This window comes from Somniosus microcephalus, chromosome 13 (genome assembly GCF_052327205.1).
Source record: "Somniosus microcephalus isolate GS21.2 chromosome 13, FLI_Smic_1.0, whole genome shotgun sequence".
In the NCBI taxonomy this organism is placed as follows: Eukaryota; Metazoa; Chordata; class Chondrichthyes; order Squaliformes; family Somniosidae; genus Somniosus; species Somniosus microcephalus.
In genome coordinates, this window is record NC_140999.1 from 160,322,219 (window position 1) to 160,342,119 (window position 19,901).

A 19,901-nucleotide genomic window follows, 5' to 3' on the forward strand; every position below is an offset into this window, starting at 1 on the left:
CTGCTTTCAGCTGGTGACGACCAGGACCCTGAAGCTGCCAGTGACAGCCCCTCCGAGCAGGAGGAGGAGGAGGAGGAGCAACAGCAAGCTGGACCATCGGGGGAACACTCAGGTCCCGCAGGAGAGGACGAAATGCTTGACACGTCCTCACTGGACGAGTGCCTGGACGAGCTGTCGCAGGGGAATGCAGCTTCTGGGACCAGTGGCGTCCAGCCACCCAGGAGCCGTGCGCGTGGCCCGCGGCCTTCCCCCCCCCCCCCCCCCAAAGGGGGGAAGGATCAGAGGGGAGTGCTGTTGATCGGCACACTCGCCGCCACCAACGTGGCAAGGTTCCCCTACTTCGGTCCCCTCCTCCCCAGCGGGAGAGTCGTGAATCCAGTCCGGACACCTTCACCTCGGAGGAGGCGCGGAAGCTGGAGAAGATGGCCGAGGATTCGGACCGGCGCCACACGGAGCTCATGAGCATGGTGGGGCGCATGCCTGAGGCCATCGAGTCGCTGGCGACCAGTGTGCGCGAGTTCGGGGCATCAACTTCCGCGAGTGGCCGCATGCTGGCTGATGCCGTCAAGACCCTGGCGGGTGTGATGCGGGCGCACGCCAGGACAACAGGGGCACTCACTGCTGCCACACGCGCTGTCTCAGGCAGGCATCGCCAGGGCAGCCGCCGCACTGGAGCATCCCAGCGAGCCGCCCCTCGGCTGATTGTTGCGGATCCTGCAGTGCGGGCCCGGCCGAGTGCCAGCACGCCACAGCACCAGCCAGCGCATCCCAGACGCCAGCTGGCCCACATTGCGCCATCCGTCGCCGCCATTCCCCCACTGGGGCGTCAAGGGCAAGCGGCTGGAGCTGATGTTGGCCAGGCTCAGGTGCGCCACTCAGCAGACGGCCCAAAGGCCGTGTAGGCCGCCCCCCAGCGGCATGTGGCGGAAGGACATCTGAGCCTCAGGCGCCTTCCCCCAGCCTCGCCGCAGCCACTGGGCAGAGCTTGCGAAGGAGCAGCAGGCCGGGCAGGGGAGGCAAAAGGCTGGGCAAGGTCTCGCCCTCGCGGGCCACTCAGTAGAGGGTGTGGCCAGCTTTCATTTTATATGGCGGTGGCCATCTTTCTTTTGCCCATGGTTGTTTGGTTCGTGGGCTTATTTTTTGCGTTAGGCCAAGGTTGAGGCCCGGGTTGTTCAAATGTGGAGTGACTCCTCCCCAGTTTGTGGGAGTGAGTCGTTTGTTGGGCTTTTTGTGGGGCCCGATGATTGTTTTTGGGGATTCATGTGGGAAGGGGTTTTCATTTTTGTGTAATAAATAGTTATCTTTATTCATGCAGTCTCCATGGTTGTTCTTCTTAGTGTTTGTTGGCTTCACCGGCTGAGGGCTTGCGGAGCGGCTGCATTCATCTTCCCTCATGGCCCCAAGGCATTCCCTGACAGGGGGCTTAGAAGTACCGTGTAATAAGGTGGCGTCGCGCGGCCCTTGGCCCTGGTCGCTCCCTCCTGGGAACGTACTCCTCATGCTCCTCCTGCTCCTCCTCCTGAGGTACTGCTCCAACGTCAGGTGGCAGTGCCTGAGTCCTGCGGATAGCCAGGTTGTGTAGCATGCAGCAAACTACCACAAATTGGGAGACCCGGTCCGGCGAATACTGGAGAGCTCCTCCGGAGCGATCAAGGCAGCGGAACCGCTGCTTGAGGACCCCAATAGTTTGCTCGATGATGTTGCGGGTGGTTTGATGGCTCTCGTTGTAAGCCTCTTCAGCAGCGGTCCTGGGCGCGCGGAGCGGGGTCATGAGCCAGGTACACAAAGGATAGCCTTTGTCCCCGAGTAGCCATCATCTTGGGGGAGGCTGTGCCTCGAACATGTCATGCACAGTACTCTGCCACAGGATAAAGGCATCGTGGCTGCTGCCTGGGAAGCTGGCATTGACAGCCATGATGCGCTGCTTGTGGTCACAGACCAGCTGCACATTCAGAGAATGGTAGCCCTTCCTGTTGCGATACTGCTCGCCATGCTCCAGAGGGGCCCACAAAGCCACATGCGTACAGTCAATGGCGCCCTGCACCAAGGGGAAGTCCCCGAGTCTGGCAAATCCCAATGCGCGCTGATGCTGGCTCTCCAGGGCCATGGGGAAGGAGATGAATTGGCTTCTCCTTCTGAACAGTGCTTCGGTCACCTGGCGGATGCAGCGATGCGCGCCGTACTGGGAGATGTTTGCTATGTCCCCAGCAGCGGATTGGAAGGAGCCGGTGGCATAGAAGTTCAATGCCACAGTCACCTTCACTTCCACCAACAGAGACGTCCTGCACCTGAGCTTTGGCCGCAGATCTCTGCGAAGCAGGTGGCAGATCTCTGCAATCACCTCCTTTCGGAATCGGAGCCTTCTAACACATCGCAAGGCACTCATGTTTAGGTAGGAGCGCTGCTGGCGGTATAGCCTGACTGGGTAAGGCCTACGTGGCCGACGCCTGTAGCCCCCTCTGCCTCTAGCCAGGGCTGCCCCTCTCACAATGCGTCTGCAAGCCCTACGGACATGGCGCTGCAGCTCCGCGTTGGCACCCCATGCAACCCCCATCAAATCCTGGCAAACATTCAAATTTCCAAAAGGCCACTTGCAGCGCTCTGGCCTGAGTCCAAAAATACCTGAGCTGTTGCTGCTTGAAACCAGTTAGCTATCCTCCTTGTTGTGTGTCCAGAAATGCGTTGCACAAGAGTGTTTGCTGAAAAATGGCTGGCCTTTATACTGGAGGGCACGTCCCCTTTAATTTGCGTCCCCCAGGGCCCGCGCTGGTTGTGTTGCGTTCCTTTTTTCAAACGCTCCGGCCGCCAGCCGCACAATGGGGCGGTCCGACTGAAGTTTGGAATCGGGGCGGCCAAAGGGCGTTGCACGAGGATGTGACGTCATTTTTTGCGCGCGCATCCGGGCGGGCGCTAACGCCCAACTTAATTTGGGGCGAGGCGCAAACTGCGCTGCGCCCGGGCGCTACACGCATAGCGCCCGGAATTCACTTCTCTTAAGGCGCTAACTGCTGGCGCAAGCAACTGAAAATCTAGCCCCAAGCCTTTTAGAATCAGCGGTTCCATCAGGCTGTTGACTGTCCCGTGAGGAAAGATAAACTTTTTTAACTTGCATATTTATATTCTGTTTTGAGGTGTCACTTCTAATTGACCTCAGGCTTTACCTGGTAAAATGGTTCTGGCATTACAAAACTTATCTGACAGAGGAGCAACACCATGGGAGTGCTTTATTAAATATGTTGCATTAAATAGTTGGGATGTTTGCCGTTTCTTTACTGTAGGCCTGTGCCACTTGATTAGAAAATTTGATTTGCAAGAATATTTGTTTAATATATTTGGATATCTACAGACAGATTTTATGAATTTATGCTCCTGGCACACAGCTTGAATTGGTAATGAATAGCAAAAATTTGGGTGAGGAAATCGAGGGCCAACTAACTGCCATATGCACATTCATAAAATTCACTTATTTATCCATAGTAAAAATACTGGTGAAATGGGCAGACACCTGGTAGATTAAATTTAATGCAGAGAAGTGGGAAATGATTCATTTTGGAGGAAGAATGAGGCAAGGCAACATAAATTAAATGGTACAATTTTAAAGTTGGTGCAGGAACAGAGACCTGGAGGTTCACAAGCACAAATCTTTGAAGGTGGCAGGACAAGTTGAGAATGCTGTTTTAAAAATGCATACGGGATCCAGGACTTTATAAATAGAGGCATAGAGTACAAAAGCAAGAAAATTATGCTAAACATTTATAAATCACTGGTTCAGCCTCTGCTGGAGTCTTGTCTTCAATTCTGGGCACCACACTTTAGGAAGGATGTCAAGGCCTGAGAGAGGGTGCAGAGGAGATGTACAAGAATGGTACCAGGGATGAGGGACTTCAGTTATGTGGAGAGATTAGAGGAGCTGGGATTGTTCTTGGAGTAGAGAAAGTTAAGGGGAGATTTAAAAGAGGTGTTCAAAAATATGAAGGGTTTTGATAGAGTAAATAAGGATAAACTGTTTCCAATGGCAGGAGGGTTGGTAACCAGCGGAAACGGATTTAAGGTAAATGCCATTTTAAAAAGAGGGGCGAGGAGAATTTTTTTTTTTTATGCAGCGAGTTGATCTGAAATGCACTGCCTGAAAGGGTGGTGGAAGCAGGCACAATATGAACTTTCAAAAGGGAATTGGATAAATACTTGAAAAGGAAAAATTTGCAGGGGAGTGGGTCTAATTGGATAGCTCTTTCAAAGAGCCAGCACAGGCATGATGGGCCAAATGACCTCCTTCTGTGATTCTCTGATTCTATTCCAGTTCCCCAGTCTTGCTCAGTAGCATAACCCTGAATGAAACTTTTTTTTAATCAAAATGAGACCAGAAATAAAACGGTTATGCTACAGCCATGCCTACTGCTTCCAAAATGACTGGATTCAGTGTACTGTACCTTACTGGTTTGAAAAGGTCAAATTACTGCATGTCATAAAAAGGTGGTGCTGGCTGCTGTATTGAGTTAAACTACAGTTCCAGCACTTAGAGTTAATTGCAAATCGAGTTGTTTTGTAGCAATGTACTGCAGAACGGGTCTAGACACCATTCTCAGCAAAAGATAAAATACTTGCAAATGACAGAACCTCATCCAGTACTCGAGTTATTGCACTGATGTGTGTGATTTGTGTATCTCTAATGCAGTGCATAGTGAATGTTCAAACTGCACTTTTGCAGCTGAAATGTGTACAGCAACAGAAAAGTTGCTTTTAAGCAAGTGAGTTGCAGTGGTTTGGTCCCTGCCAACTGTTTGCTTTTTATACTTCTCCTAAAACCTTCCTTTGACTGCTGGCCAACCAATAGAAACAGTTCCATACAATCAGCCTGTTTCTTCTGAGGCAATGACTGTCAATACTTTGACCTTGTTTGTTTTAAATTGCAGCCAGTCAACATTAGCTGGGGCGGAGCTAATGTGGGAGGCTGCTAAAGCTGCTCTGCGCCTGGTGGAGAGATGTTTCGACGAGATTAGAACTTTACTTTTAATGTTTGCATCATACTTTTAAAGTTTCTTTATTGGAGCTTGGACAAAAAAAACCCAGTTTTTTTGATAGTGTTCCATAGTTTTGTGAACTCCTCTTTGGCCTGTAGATCAACAGATAGACCTAGAATTTTTTTTTTGGCATTTTGAAATGCTGCGCTCAGCATCCTGCCAAGACTTTCGGCTACTTGGCTCAGTTTACAGTCAGAACCAGTTTGCACTGGTTATATTGCATAGAGCATATGGGGGATATCCTGTGGATTTTTAGATTTTTGTCATCTGGCTTGTTTACTATGGACTACTTTTGGCTGCAAGGCCACTTGATAGTTTAGTTTCTTAAAGCACACTCTCTGAATTATCTTTTCAAATCAAGAAATTGTGTATATAACATTTGGGGAATCAACATCCAAGTGTGGTCTTCCGGTGAAGGGGGGTCAGAGGGAAGGATAATGGGTCAGTGCGTGCAGATGTAATTCAGTCACCAATTTTAAGCCCCACATTATGTTCTTGGTTTTTGTATAACTCTTTTGATTTTATATTGCTTATAATAAAATAGCAAAACATGGCAATTTGAGAAGCAGAAAACCTCTTTGGCCAAGCTTTTGGCCACCTGTCGTAATGTCTCCTCCTTTGGCTCGGTGTCCATTTTTGTCTGATTTAAGCTCCTGTTAAGTGCTATGGAATGTTTCACGACTTTCAAGGCACTGTGGCCTAGAAATTCAGTATAGCCACTTTTGGGGCGGTAAAGTCGGGCGGCCGCTAAAGTTTGCGCCCGGCGCAAAGTGGAGGCCACTTCGCCGATATTCAGTAGCTTTGGCCAAGGAGTTTGCTCGAGTGCTAAAACTGGCGATGCACGGCTATCTTTAGGCGCTAAGCCGGCGGTGCAGAGTGATACCGCAGAGGCCGGGCGCAGTGCAGGTGCGGTCATTTCTTGATTGACAGCAGACACCCTGGCGCCGGCCAGCTCTTAAAGGGGGAAGGGTCGACTTGGTCTGCTGCCACGCCCTGGATACTGCAGCCCTCCAGCTAGGCCTAAACACTGCTGCTGGAGAGAAATAGCACCAGGAAGGATGCAGAGGGCCCGTGAGCGAGCGCAGCGCTTCTCTGCCCATGATTTAAAGGTGCTGGTTAGGGCTTTGGAGAGGAGACGCCATATCTTGTTCCCGGACAGTGGCAAGAAGCCTGCCACCAGGGTGTACAGGAAAGCCTGGAGGGATGTCGCCCAGAGGGTCACAGCCACCTGCGATGTCCCCAGGACTGGTGTCCAATGCCGGAAAAAGTTTAACGACCTCACTCGGATTGTCAGGGTGAGTACCCTTTCCAGTGTCCTCCTCATCCTTGCATGTGCACCTCACATTATGGGCAAAGGGACCTCAAAGCCCTAATGGCCAGCCCTCATCCAGCAGCTATGGCACTGGCATGAACATCAGTTGCACTTTCTGCACTTTACACACTGGCCAAGCTATTCCACCATGGGAGGCAGTGCATACAGCAACAGGGCACCACACTGGCCAAGCTATTTGACCATGGGAGGCAGTGCATACAACAACAGGGCACCACACTGGCCAAGCTATTCCACCATGGGAGGCAGTGCATACAGCAACAGGGCACCACACTGGCCAAGCTATTTGACCATGGGAGGCAGTGCATACAACAACAGGGCACCACACTGGCCAAGCTATTCGACCATGGGAGGCAGTGCACACAACAACAGGGCACCACACTATACTTAGAGGCCGTCCTTTCTCTTGCAGGCCAAGCTGGCCCAGAATCTGAGGAGCCGGACTGACACCGGGGGAGGCCGTCCCCAGTTCCAGCAGCTCAGTGACCTGGAGGAGCGCGTGGGTCGACTCATGGGTGGCCGGCTGATTGGCCCCGTTGCATGTGGAGATGCCGACCCTGTGCTGGGGCCCAATGGTAAGGACATCACCTTTTGGACCTCTCTCGTTCCCCTTGCGTTTCAGATCTACATCCTTTGCCACTGTCCGACCAATGCGCTGAATGCCACCACTCATGCCTCCCTCGCTGACGCCCTGTCCTCACACTAAAGCTACTCTTGTGCCTTCCTGTTTTCAGCTGGTGAGGAGGAGGTCCCTGAAGCTGCCAGTGACAGTCCCTCGGAAGAGGAGGACGAGGAGGAGCAAGAGGAAGGCGGCCCATCGGGGGAACCCTCATCCGCGCCAGGGGATGGCAATGGAGGGGACACGTCTTCCCTGGAGGAGAGCCAGGGGGAAGTGTTGCAGGGGAGTGTAGCTCCTGTGCCCAGTGGCGTCCAGCCACGCGGGAAGGGTCGGGCAGCTCGGCGGCCTTCTCCCCAGAGGGGGGGAAGTGTTGCAGGGGAGTGTAGTTGCTGGGCCCAGTGGCGTCCAGCCACGCGGGAAGGGTCGGGCAGCTCGGCGGCCTTCTCCCCAGAGGGGGGAAGTGTTGCAGGGGAGTGTAGTTGCTGGGCCCAGTGGCGTCCAGCCACGCGGGAAGGGTCGGGCAGCTCGGCGGCCTTCTTCCCAGAGGGAGAGTTCGGCCTCCAGTCCGGAGACGGTCCTCGCCCAGGAGGTGCGCCTCCTCGATCAAATGTCCGCGGACTCGGATCGCCGGCACACCGAGTTCATGGGGGTTGTGGCACGGTTGCCTGAGGCCATCGAGTCCCTGGCTCATAGTGTGTCCGATTTCGGGGCCTCACAGGCCAGGGGTTTCGAGCAACTCGGCAGCACAGGCCAGGGGTTTTGAACAATTCGGGGCAGCACAGGACGCGAGTCGGGCCGAATTCAGGGCAGCACAGGCAGCGAGTGGCCAGTTGATCAGTGGTGCCGTGCAGTCACTGGCTGGTCTGATGCGGGCACAGACCAGGGCAGTACGGGCACTCACTGCTGCCACACGCACTGTGTCAGCCAGGCATCGCCAGGGCACCCGCCGCGCTGCAGCAGCACAGCGGTCTGGCCTTCAGCAGATTGCTGCAGTGCCAGCCCGGCCGAGTGCCAGTGTCTCAGGCGAGCAGCGAGCGCCTGGCATCAGCCAGCTTGCCCCCATTGCTGCAGCCGCCACTGCCACTCCCCCAGTGAAGCTGCCATGAGCTGCTGGAGAGACTGATGCTGCCCAACCACAGCTGCAGCAGTCAGCAGCCGGCCCCTCGAGGGCCAGCGCTCGTCTAGGCCGACCCCCAAGGGCATCTGCCGTCACGCCATGTGCCCCTCAGGAGCCTTCCCCCAGCCTTGCAGCACCCACAGGGCCCAGGTTGAGGCGGAGCAGCAGGTCGGCCAGGGGCCGGAAAAGGCTGGACAAGGACTCGCCCTCTCGGCACACAAAGTAGAGGGTGTTGCCAAATGTTTTTTTATATGGGGGTGGTTGTGTTGTCTATGGGGGGGGGTTGTTTTAGTAAGGCCGAGGATGAAGGCCATTTGGATGGAAAAGTTTTGTTATTCCTCCCCAGGTTGTGGGAGTGAGTCATGTGTTTGACTGTTTTTTGGGGGTGTTGTCTGTTTTCGGGTTTCATGTGGGTTTGTTCAATAAAGCTTTTTCTTTATTCAGCTTGTCCATGTTTGATGTTTGAAGTGGTTGTTGCGTTAACCGGCTGAGGGCTTGCAGAGCGGCTGCATTCATGTCCCTTCATTGCCACAAGCCATTCCCTGACAGGGGGCCTAGAAGTGTCGTTCAATAAACCGCCGACGGACGGCCCTTGGACCTTGTGGCTCCCTCCTGGGCTGGTACTCCTCCTCCTCATGGTCCTCCTGCTCCTCCTCCTGAGGTGGTGGTCCAACGTGAGGTGGCAGTGCCTGAGTCCTGCGGATAGCCAGGTTGTGCAGCATGCAGCAAACGACGACGAACTGGGAGACTCTATCCAGCGAATACTGCAGAGATCCGCCGGAGCGATCCAGGCAGCGGAACCGTTGCTTGAGGACGCCAATCGTTTGCTCTATGATGTTCCTTGTGGCTTGATGGCTTTCGTTGTATGCCTCCTCAGCAGGGGTCCTGGGCGCGCGGAGCGGGGTCATGAGCCATGTACACAAAGGATAGCCTTTGTCCCCGATAAGCCATCCTCTTGGGGGAGGCTGTGCCTGGAACATGTCAGCCACAGTAGTCTGGCGCAGGATAAATGCATCGTGGCTGCTGCCTGGAAAGCGGGCATTGACAGCTAGGATGCGCTGCCTGTTGTCACACACCAGCTGTACATTGAGGGAATGGTAGCCCTTCCGGTTGCGGTAATCCTCGGCATTGTCGATAGGTGCCCGCAAAGCCACATGCGTGCAGTCAATGGCGCCCTGCACCATGGGGAAGTCCGCGATCCTCGCAAATCCGACTGCACGCTGCTCCTGCCTCTCCAGGGTCATGGGGAAGGAGATGAATTGGTGTCTCCTTGTGAAAAGGGCATCGGTGACCTGCCGGATGCAGCGATGCACGGCGAACTGGGATATGTTAGCTATGTCCCCAGCAGCGGCTTGGAAGGAGCCGCTTGCATAAAAGTTCAGAGCCACCGTGACCTTCACTTCCACCGACAGAGACGTCCTGCACATCAGCTGTGGATGCAGATCTCTGTGAAGCAGCTGGCAGATCTCTGCGACCACCTCCCTTCTGAAGCACAGCCTCTTAACACACTGCGCGGCAGTCATGGTGAGATAGGACACCTGCTGGCGGTATTCCCTGAGTGGGTAAGGCCTACGTTGCCGACGCCTGATGCCCCCTCTGCATCTAGGCATGGCTGCCCCTCTCACACAGCGTCTGCGAGCCCTTCGCACATAATGCTGGAACTGAGGGTTGGCACCCCATGCAGCCCCCATAATATACTGGCAAACAATGAAATCACAATGAGGCAAATTGCCAAGCTCTGGCCAGAAGCCAAAAATACCTCTCCTATGTTGGGCCAAATCAGTAAGGTCTCTTCCTTGGTCTCTGTCCAGAAATCCGTTGCACAAAAGTCATTGCAGCAAAATGGCTGGCCTTTATAGTTCAGTGTAAGTGCCCTTTAATTAGCGCTCCCCGAGGCCCGCAGGGCCTCTGCTGCGTTCCACTTCACAGTTCTTAGCACCGCCACGCCCACATTGGGCGGGCGCGACTGAAGTTCCGGTTTGGGGCGCACAAAGGACGTTGCATGACGAAATGACATCATAAGCTGCGCGCGCAGCTGAGCGCGCGCAAACACTTTGCGCCGGCGCTAAATGTCTACTGAAGTTGGGCGTAGGCGCAGATCGCGCTGCGCCCGGCCGCTAAGTGCCTAGCGCTCGAAGTCTACTCTTAAGGCGCTAATGGCTGGCGCACGCAACTGAATTTCTAGGCCTATGTAAATGCAAGTTGTTGTTGTAGCAGAGTTGGTTGGAGTTTCTCTGCAGTGTAGGCTGAGGAGTTGGGAGACCCCAACTGCAGGAGGATATCATTACAGTGTGATATGTTTACATAGGTTGATTCCACATGGATAATGAAAACTATCAATCAATCATTTATAATAGAAAGATTTGACAGGAAATGTGTGCAGATGCAAGAGTTTGCAATGCAAATGAAGGCCTTTATCTTTTCCCCCCAATGCCTATCCAACACACTGGCACTTGCATTGTTTCTGTTGCAACTGAGAGAAAAGACATGTATAGAATGCTTTAATTTAACTCGTGGCTTTGTTGTGACTGATTTTTCGTAAATTTTCAAGCCATATTCTAATTTTGATGGCCTTCTCAGCAAGGATTGAAACCGTAATCTTTTCTCAGCTCATTAGCAGATGGTTGCCATTGTACTTGATGACTGTGTGTGCATGGTTTATAAATGTGCAATATTTGGTAGGAAGGAGTCTATGGATGTAAAGGGTCCAAAAGAGATTTTCTAGCAAATTATTATATACAGGAAACTCTCTTTTTTTATCCAGCACCGACGGGACCGGCGTGGTACCAGTTTATCAAAAAGTCCGGATTACAGAGAGGTATAGTTAAAAGGTACGAGAGCTCCGTACACAGCAACAAATCCAGACTTCCCTGTTGCTTAGCAACATGTGCAGGAACCCCGGCCACAGACCAAGCGTACCTGTTGCTTAGCAACATGTGCAGGAACCCCGATTGCACAGCCACAGATTGAGGAACAGCCACTAATATGAAGTAAAACTTACCTGAACCTACTCCTGAATTTTGCCGGTTAACCGAGATTTCTGGTTATTTAGGTGCCAGTAAATCGAGAGTTTAGACTGTACAGTATATCTTTAGAAAGTAATAAGGTTTGTCTTAGTTTTACAATGGTGTAAATTTCATTTCATAGGTTTGCAGATTAAGTTTTGTTCACAATAATTAGATTTATTTGAGCCACGGTAAAATAAACCAATGGAAGATCATAGAATAGTGGAGGCATTATGGGAGATGGTTTTAGCCAAGCATGAAGCACACTTGCTGAACCCTGCTAGATTACATTTTTTGATGTGTAATAATGTAGGTGTATGTGACAAGATTACCTACCAAATACAGAATTATATCCACTGAGAATGATGTACTATTGTTCAGTGAACTTTACGTCTGACGAAGTCCAACACCGCCTTCAGTGTGCCAGTGCAGCCTTCGGTCGCCTGAGGAAGAGAGTGTTTGAAGACCAGGACCTCAAACCCGGTACCAAGCTCATGGTCTACAGGGCAGCAGTGATACCCGCCCTGCTGTATGCCTCAGAGACATGGACCATGTACAACAGGCACCTCAAAGCACTGGAGAGGTACCACCAACGCTGCCTCCGCAAGATCCTGCAAATCCATTGGCAGGATAGGTGCACCAACGTCGGTGTTCTCGCTCAGACCATGCTCGATCAGCTCCGATGGACGGGTCACATTGTCCGCATGCCCAATACGAGACTCCCAAAACAAGCGCTCTACTCAGAGCTCTGACATGGCAAGAGAGCCCAGGTGGGCAGAGGAAACGCTTCAAGGACACCCTCAAAGCCTCCTTGGAAAAAGTGCAACATCCCCACCGACACCTGGGAATCCCTGGCCCAAGCCCGCACAAAGTGGAGGAGAAGCATCCGGGAAGGCGCCGAATGCCAGGAGCAAGCAGAAGCCAAGCGCAAACAGCGTAAGGAGCGCATGTCAACCCAAGCACCCCACCCACCGTCTGTCCCACCTGTGACAGAGACTGTAGGTCCTGCATTGGACTCATCAGTCACTTGCGAACTCATTTTTAATGTGGAAGCAAGTCATCTTTGGTTCTGAGGGACTGCCTAAGAAGAAGAGAAGATTATTGTTCAGTGAACTTTACATTGCATGCAGGATAGAATGCTTTACTCTTTTTTGTCCCCCTGCACCGATGTCACTTCAGACACTCAAATCCATTATAGCCCTGATTAAATGCAGAGTTATGCTTCCCCCTACACCAGGCCAACCTAACTTTTTGTCTTTGTGGTTGTACAGCTGAATACCATGTATCCTCGGGGAGTCAACTATATAAATTTAAATCGGTGTTGCCACAATTTGCATATATCTCGATGTTGATAACAGATCTTGGTCTGATTTAGGATTTATAAACTAATTGGGTAACCGTGTCAAGGACACCCTTTCCAAAGCTGAAGGCCCAAATAAGAGAAATCGGCGAATAAAAAATATTAGCACAAATAGGACTGAGCCATCTGTTCTTTGAGGGCATGGATTGCTAGGGCTCAGTCTGAAATTTGGAGTCCTCTGCCTAACACTGCCCCAAAAAACTATTCCAATGCTCCTGCCAGTCATATTGCTCCATTGTTTCAACCAGAGAAATAGTGAGCCAGCTTAAGAGACGATGGCTGGCTGCTCCTCTGGAGGTAATGGTGCTGACTCCTTAAATTTGGGAACGAGTGTAAAAGTACTGAAAATATAGACCAATATAAATCATTCTAGCACTGCCAAACTATCGGTCAGTGGAGAATTTTGGCAAAAATCAGCAAATATACTGTACACATTTCTTGTACATGTCTCCCCCATTGTAGCCACCTCCTGTGTTCTTTTCTTCATGTACTGTCCTCTGGAAAAATAATGTTGTGGAGCACTGCCAGCAGGATTTGATACTGTGGGAAAGATTTTAATAAATAGCACTTGCTGTGGGCAGTAGTAAATGCTTGAGGTGATTGTGTGAGAATTCTCTATCTGAACTCCTCTAGTGTTCCTCTATTGGTATTGCCAATAGTACCTTCCAGCTTAAATCGGTCAACTCTGTGTATCTGATGGAAAAATTGGCCTTCTGCAGTGGACCGCTTGGTATCTTGATAACAAGTGAGCTGCTATCAATTTCCATACTTTCAACCTATTAAATGGGAATCTGTTTTGGTCTTGTGGCCATCTGGTATGTTCCTCAGAATTTCCAGTGACCTATGGCAACAGTTAGTTTCCCTCCCAATCACATACTTTTTCCGCTGGACTGTAACTGTAACCTTGGCTCGTGGTTCATGTTTTCCTTTCTTGAAAAGATGTACTTCATCAGAGCTTTTGACTACTGTTAGTGTTTGCTATTTTTTTTAAAAAGAACAGATGTTTCATAACACTTTGCGAGATGTATGATTGGGTGAGGGTGCAGTTCCAGATGAAAATCATTTTTCTATTCTGCAGGCGCCAGAGTTTTTTCAATTAGCCAAGAAGAGGGTGATCAATGTCTGTAGCTCAACACAAATGCTGCAGCGTTGCAAGCTTCCTGTTGAGAATTTACAGATTCACTCTACAGTTTAAGCGTTGATGCTTTAGTGTGTGTGAACACATTATGGGGATAATTTTCTAAGTACACCTTGGTGACAGGACCTCGCCCACTGTCGATGCCTATTGGAAAATCATGGGTGCGATGCTTGTGATTTTCTGTTAAGTGCTGCTGGTGGACAAGATTTCCCGCCTTCAGCACTTACTTGGAAAATCAACCCCCTGTAACTGCACTTGTTTGGGTTTTATGTTTCACTGTATAATTTGTGGTTTTGCCTCCATGGGTCTTGCATTACATTCTGCATTCCAGCGATGAATGAAATCCTCTACATTGTCCCTGCTATTTCTAATTTATATATAAATTAGTGGCTTTTTAAAAATTATAGCTTTAGTTGGTAGCATCCAAGTCCAATACCCCACATGTTTTCAGATAGTTTTGGTGGGCATGCATCATATAGGAACAGGAGTCAGCCATTTCAGTCCCTCAAGCCTGTTCCACCAACACAATCAGATCATGACTGATCTGTACCTCAACTCTGTTTACCCGTCTTTAGACCTTGATTAGATCACCCCTCAATCACCTATTCATGAGGGAAAACAAGCCATATTTATGCAACCTGTCCCCGTAATTTAACCCTTTGACCCCCCAGTATCATTCTAGTGAATCACTTGAGTACAGAAGAGCTAAAGGATGAGATGGGATGATTTATGATCTGACTGTCTTCCAGCATGTGATTTCCAATAGATAGTATTGTAATTGGAATAATATTGTCCCAGAGACAGCGGATGGAGTGAGTAATTAACTGTTCACTTTAATCTACCTTTTATTTGCAATCAGCTAAACAGCTCAAGACGAGGTTTCATTCTACCAAATGTAATAGCACGACAGCATGCTAACCACTAGTTTCTCGATAGTTAATACAAGTCAGTGGCAATCCATGCAACCATGTGGTAAGCTAACTGTACCTTTTTTAATCCTGCCTCAACTTCTAACTCATAATGTTAGGATCATGGTTATACCGCAAGAGCTTGGGTGCTGAGCTGAGGGAGGGGAAGTTTGAATAGATGTTCAACAAGTAATTGTACCGGCCAGCCAGCACTCCACATACCTCTCCACTCTTGCACTCATCACTCACCTGCACACCATACATTTCAGCCCCGCAGACCCACGGCCCGCCTCGCTGACGAGGTTCGGAGCCGTCAGGAAGCCCACATTTTAGGGCTCAAAATAGGGATTAGCCAAAATTGGCACTAATCCCCTTCCCTCCTCGAGGAGACGGGACCTGGCACGGGTCGGGTACCTGCCTCCTAGGAAGATGGCACGGGGGCGGGATGGGTACCCACGCCCAGATTCTGTCATTTTCCCGGCAGTCCCGCCTCCCCAGTGCTGGAAAAATCGCGCCCTATGTCTTTAAAAACATATCTTAATGGCCAAGCGAGTCCAGTCCCACCTAGACACCATAGTTGTATTGTAAATGCAGCCTAAATCCAGGTTCAAAGCCCAATCTGACACCACAGCAAAGCATGTTCACTACACTCTGTTGTCAGGTTGGACCTTAAGTCTGAATTTGCACTACACAAGTTTAGTTTGTGAAAAGTGGAAACCACTTCACAATGCTGCTAAACCTGTGTGGTGTAAATGCAACCCGAGAGTTCAGGTTAGACCATGTAAAGCACGTGTCTAGCATAATGCACAGCGCTTCTTTTGGCACGATAGCCCAGAAATATATCTGTAAAGAGTGGTATTAATCTTCAGATGAAATGGAATAACATTGAATGGGGAAATATATATGCTGTTTGAGTCCATGTGGGTTTTATCTGTGATAACTTCATTTTGGGAATCTGTCCAGCAGCTCATGGTGTTTCTTCTACTTGGATGAGTTTTTTTTGCTTAGTATGCAAATGGAAATATTCCAGAAAATGGTCAAGAATTTTTTAACCCTCAGATTGCTGGCAGGCTCTGGGAACTTTTCCTATCTCCCTGGCATAAATATATTATTTTACGTTATCAGCTCATACAGCATGATCCTAACAGTAATAAAGTTACTCGAATGTCACAGTAGCTTTATTACAGTAATAATCCTATACCACAAAATAAACACTTAAAACCATTATAAATGTTTTTAAACTGTCAAATTTAAACCATATTTTTGCTTGCCATGTCTTCCGTTTTCCCTTTTCTCTTGTTCAGTTTTATTTGACCCTTTTGCATCCTTAATGTACCTTGTTCTATCCAATCTAACCCTTTTTTCTTTTTAAAAAGCCCATTTAAACCATTTGCTTGCCTTTTTGCCCGTGCTTTCCCAAGCCTTTCAGTGATTTTGGAGGTTCTTGGTGGGAGCAATGTTTGCAAAAACACAGCCTGAATATTGGGTCCCAAAGAGACACACTTTCAACCAATTAGTTACCCTAAGTCGAAAGATCAAAGTTCTCCTGGCTGGTGTGACCAGGTCAGTCTTTGCCCACTTTTCTTATGGCAGGCCTTTCTGATCTGACACGTTTAAAACTTAGTTTGATGTTCTTGATGATCCAATCCCACCAAAACAAGAGTTCAGCCACTGTGTAATGAGGGTTAATTTTGTTGGCTATTAACTCTCACCGTAGGTGCAGTTTAAGTTTGCATTCATTCTCCAAGAGGAAATGATTGCCTAGTGCTTTATCTCTGTAATCCAAGGTGTAATTGTTATTCCTGTAAAGCTCAGTGTGCCGGTGAATTTGTTTAATGTGTAATTACAGCATAAAAATCAGAACAGCTGAATCTCAGTTTGCCACACAGAGGCCTACTCGAGATAGTAGCCCAAGTGTTGAGAAATGTTTGCTCTGGTAAAATACCTGGCATTGATGATTTACGCCACGACTTGCATTAGCACCACTGCTTTATATCCATCTATCAATGTGACCTCTTAGACTAGAAGACAGTATGAATTATTTGTGGTCAAATTCACACAGGTTGAGCACTTTGGCTTTCTCTGAAACTCAGCATCACTGTCCACGCACTGGTGTATACATAATGCTGCAAGTATGTACGTGCATGTGTGCAGTGATCAAAGTTTTAGAGGATGCATGAGTGCTCAATCTGTGCAGTCCATAGGGTCGGAGTGGGCCAGTGTGTGTGTGTAATGCATTTCAGCTCACTGGATAATGCAGTAAGGGTGTGAGATTAACATAGATACAACAAAGCATCCTGGTGAAGGCAGTGGATTTCAAAAATGTGTACTTGTTCCCAGACCTGCATATAGTCTGTTTAAAGGCCTGCGGATGATATTAAGTGAACGACCATACGTTAAAGACAACAATTTTTTTTTAAATGGCAGAAGAGTTTTAATGCACCTCCTCCCCACAGTGAATAGAATAAGCCCAAAGGAAAAGTGACATTGCTGTTCGCATTGTAAGCAGGCTTGACAAACCCAAATTTGTAATAGTTTTAAACCGTGCCATTCACAGTATAATCCATATTCTTACAGGAAGCCTTCAGAAGAAGCCGACATGGATGAAGTTATGGCAGCTGCAGTTTTGACCAGTCTCTCCACCAGCCCACTGGTGCGCAGTCCACCCTCAGGAACACACATATTGGGTAGGTTTTTAAACCTAGATCGTCTTTATGCTCAGTCAGGGATTGTCTATTGTTGTACAGATTGTAAAATAGTTTCTATAATAAATAGTTCCACTGATATGCTTGTGGTGGTAAGATGCATTCTTGTCCTCACTATTCCTCTCGCAGTGAATTCCTGATTTCAGCTGGACCACAAGGAACAAAGCCTCTGCTGAAGCTAAATGTTTCCCATCGGGAGACAGAGGAGGAGAGTCTGAAGGAAGTTAACCAATGCTCCAAGTCTTCTAGTTGCAGAGCAGCATTAGCAGAAACACAATTCGTTTATTTTTGTTCTCGAAATGTGGGTGACACTAGCATTTCTACTCTAATATAGTGAAATTTGTTTGAAGACAACCAGTATCGGGAGACCAATAGCTTCTGAGCATCAGTCCTAACAATCAATGATGCACTTTATAATGTATATAAGTTAATACTTTTCCAAAAGAGCATCAAATGCATTCTAAAGAAGGAGGTTATACATGTATCTATCTTTGTATCATTGGGGGAGACTTTCAACTGGTGGTCGCCCATTTCTCATCTGAATTGGATCTTGTGCATCCAATTGCCCACTTGAATCAACTTTCAGGCAAACCTTTAAATAGGTGCCCAACACCCCCGCCCAAACCAACTAAGAGATTGTTTTGTTGTGCAAATCAAGATCCTATGCCTATTTTCGACCCCGATTGCAACTTTCAAAGAGAAGTGGGTGGAGCATGCACAGCGCATGCCAGTTATATTTCTCAAGGCATTGAGAGGCCTAGCTGTCGATCATTAAAGTGACCTCTCCAAAAATTAAATTTTGTGGAAGGGGTTTTAAGATTTTTGTGAAGTCTGAAGGAGCCTCGGGAACCTGACAAGTTGCAAGGTGGCATCCATCTGCTGCTCGCAGCTCGCCACATGCCGTGTTGGGCAGGCACTGATGTAAAAAGACTACTGAGCACTTGGTTTGAGTATAAAACAAGGCTTTAATCAACTGTTTTAAAACCATGAGATTTCTAGTTACATCACTAGTTCCTGGTTACAGAAACATCCTGAGCAAGCTGGGCCCACGCCTGAGTATTTATACTCCTTGGACGGCGCCACCAGCTGGCCGCCCAGTGTTACCTCATGAGTCATGATAAGATTCATGACATCCTTCCCGCCTGAAAGTTTTGGAAGTCCGACGACTTCCTTTATAGTGGATTAGGCGGACCATGAATAGGCGCAGTCTTTTAGATCTTCGCTTGTGGCTGGAAGGCACATCTCCTCGGACTGTGTCTTGGTCGCTTGGTCCATACTGGTAGATCGACGGGGCCCGTGTTGCCTTGATCGACCTGCGGAAGACGGGAGATCGTGACTCCGGGTGCGGGTCCCCACAGGCGCAGAGCTGGCGTCATCTTGGTTGGTAGCCGGGGATTGACCGGCATCCTGGCTTCGGGTGGCCATCCCATGGGAAGTGCTTGGCTCCCAGAGTTGATCCTGTGGAGTAGCCGGCAGATCCCTTGATGACCCAGGTAGGGCGTCATCTTCAAAGGAGCACAGAGCGTTGGTATTATTACCATGGGTTCCTCTACCAGTTGAGTCCGTGGGACTGGTTGGACAGGTAGCCAGATCTCTGAGTGAAACGGTGGACTCCCGGCCATCAGGGTACTGCACGTGCACGCAAGTGGGATTAACGTCTATTAGTTCCACCTCGTAGACGTGGGGATCGTTTTTGGAAGATCGGACGAATCTTCGGAGCAGCACAGGGCGGGGAGCGGCCAACCATGACGGTAGGGACGGCCCAGGAGTGGAGCGACGCTGGAACCTGAAGAATCGCTCGTGAGGAGTGACATTGGTGGACGTAGAAAGAAGAGACCTGATGGAATGCAACACGTCAGGGAGCATAGTTTCCCACTGCTGGTCTGGTAGGTTGCGTGACCTCAGTGCAAGACGTACAGCGTTCCAAATGATAGCGTTGTATCTCTCAACCTGTCCGTTACCGATGGGATGATACTGTGTCGTTTTGCTTGTGGCGATTCCCCATTGGGAAAGATAACTTTTGAGTTCGCTTGACATGAAGGAGGCACCCCGATCAGAGTGGATGAAATTGGCCGTACCGCAAAGGGAAAAGACCTGATCGAGGCATGTGATCACTGTGGAAGTAAGCATATTGGGACAGGGGAAAGCAAAGGAAAAGCGTGAATATTCGTCCACCATAGTAAGTAAGTAGGTGTTTCGTGTTGAGGAAGGCAATGGCCCTTTAAAGTCAATGCTGAGTCGCTGCATAGCGTGTATGAGCGAGCCATCCGATGGACGGAAGAATTGCGGTTTTAATTCTGCACAGATTCTACAGGTGGAGCAAGTTCTTTTCACATCTTCCATAGAAAATGGGAGATTTTTTAGATCGCACAAAGTGCAACATATAGGTAACGCCAAGATGGCATAAGTCAGTGTGAAGGTCCGCAAGAGTCGAAGTTGACATAGAAGAGCAGAATGCACGCGTGAGGGTATCCGGGGCCACATTCTCTTTGCCGGGTAGATAATGTATGGTGTAGCCAAAGGCGGCCAACTCCATCCTCCAGAGTTGTATTTTGTTATTCTTAATCTTAGTGCGTTTCCGGTTATCCAGCATAAAGGCCACAGATCGCTGATCGGTTATAAGCGAGAAAATGACTCCATTTACGTACTGCTTCGATGATGGCCGTAGCCTCCTTCTCGACAGGAGGATAATGGAGCT

General features: G+C 49.3%; 1 protein-coding gene across 2 annotated transcripts in view; it reads left to right on the forward strand.

The window, feature by feature from the left end:
• Positions 1–19,901, forward strand: part of LOC147108715 (zinc finger protein 704-like) — a 128,913-nt gene that overhangs the window by 77,140 nt on the left and 31,872 nt on the right. For both annotated transcript variants that reach the window (XM_086005461.1, XM_086005460.1), the window contains exon 3: positions 17,076–17,185. In XM_086005461.1, the coding sequence (XP_085861587.1) occupies positions 17,076–17,185 (110 nt within the window). The remainder of the gene's footprint in view (positions 1–17,075; positions 17,186–19,901) is intronic.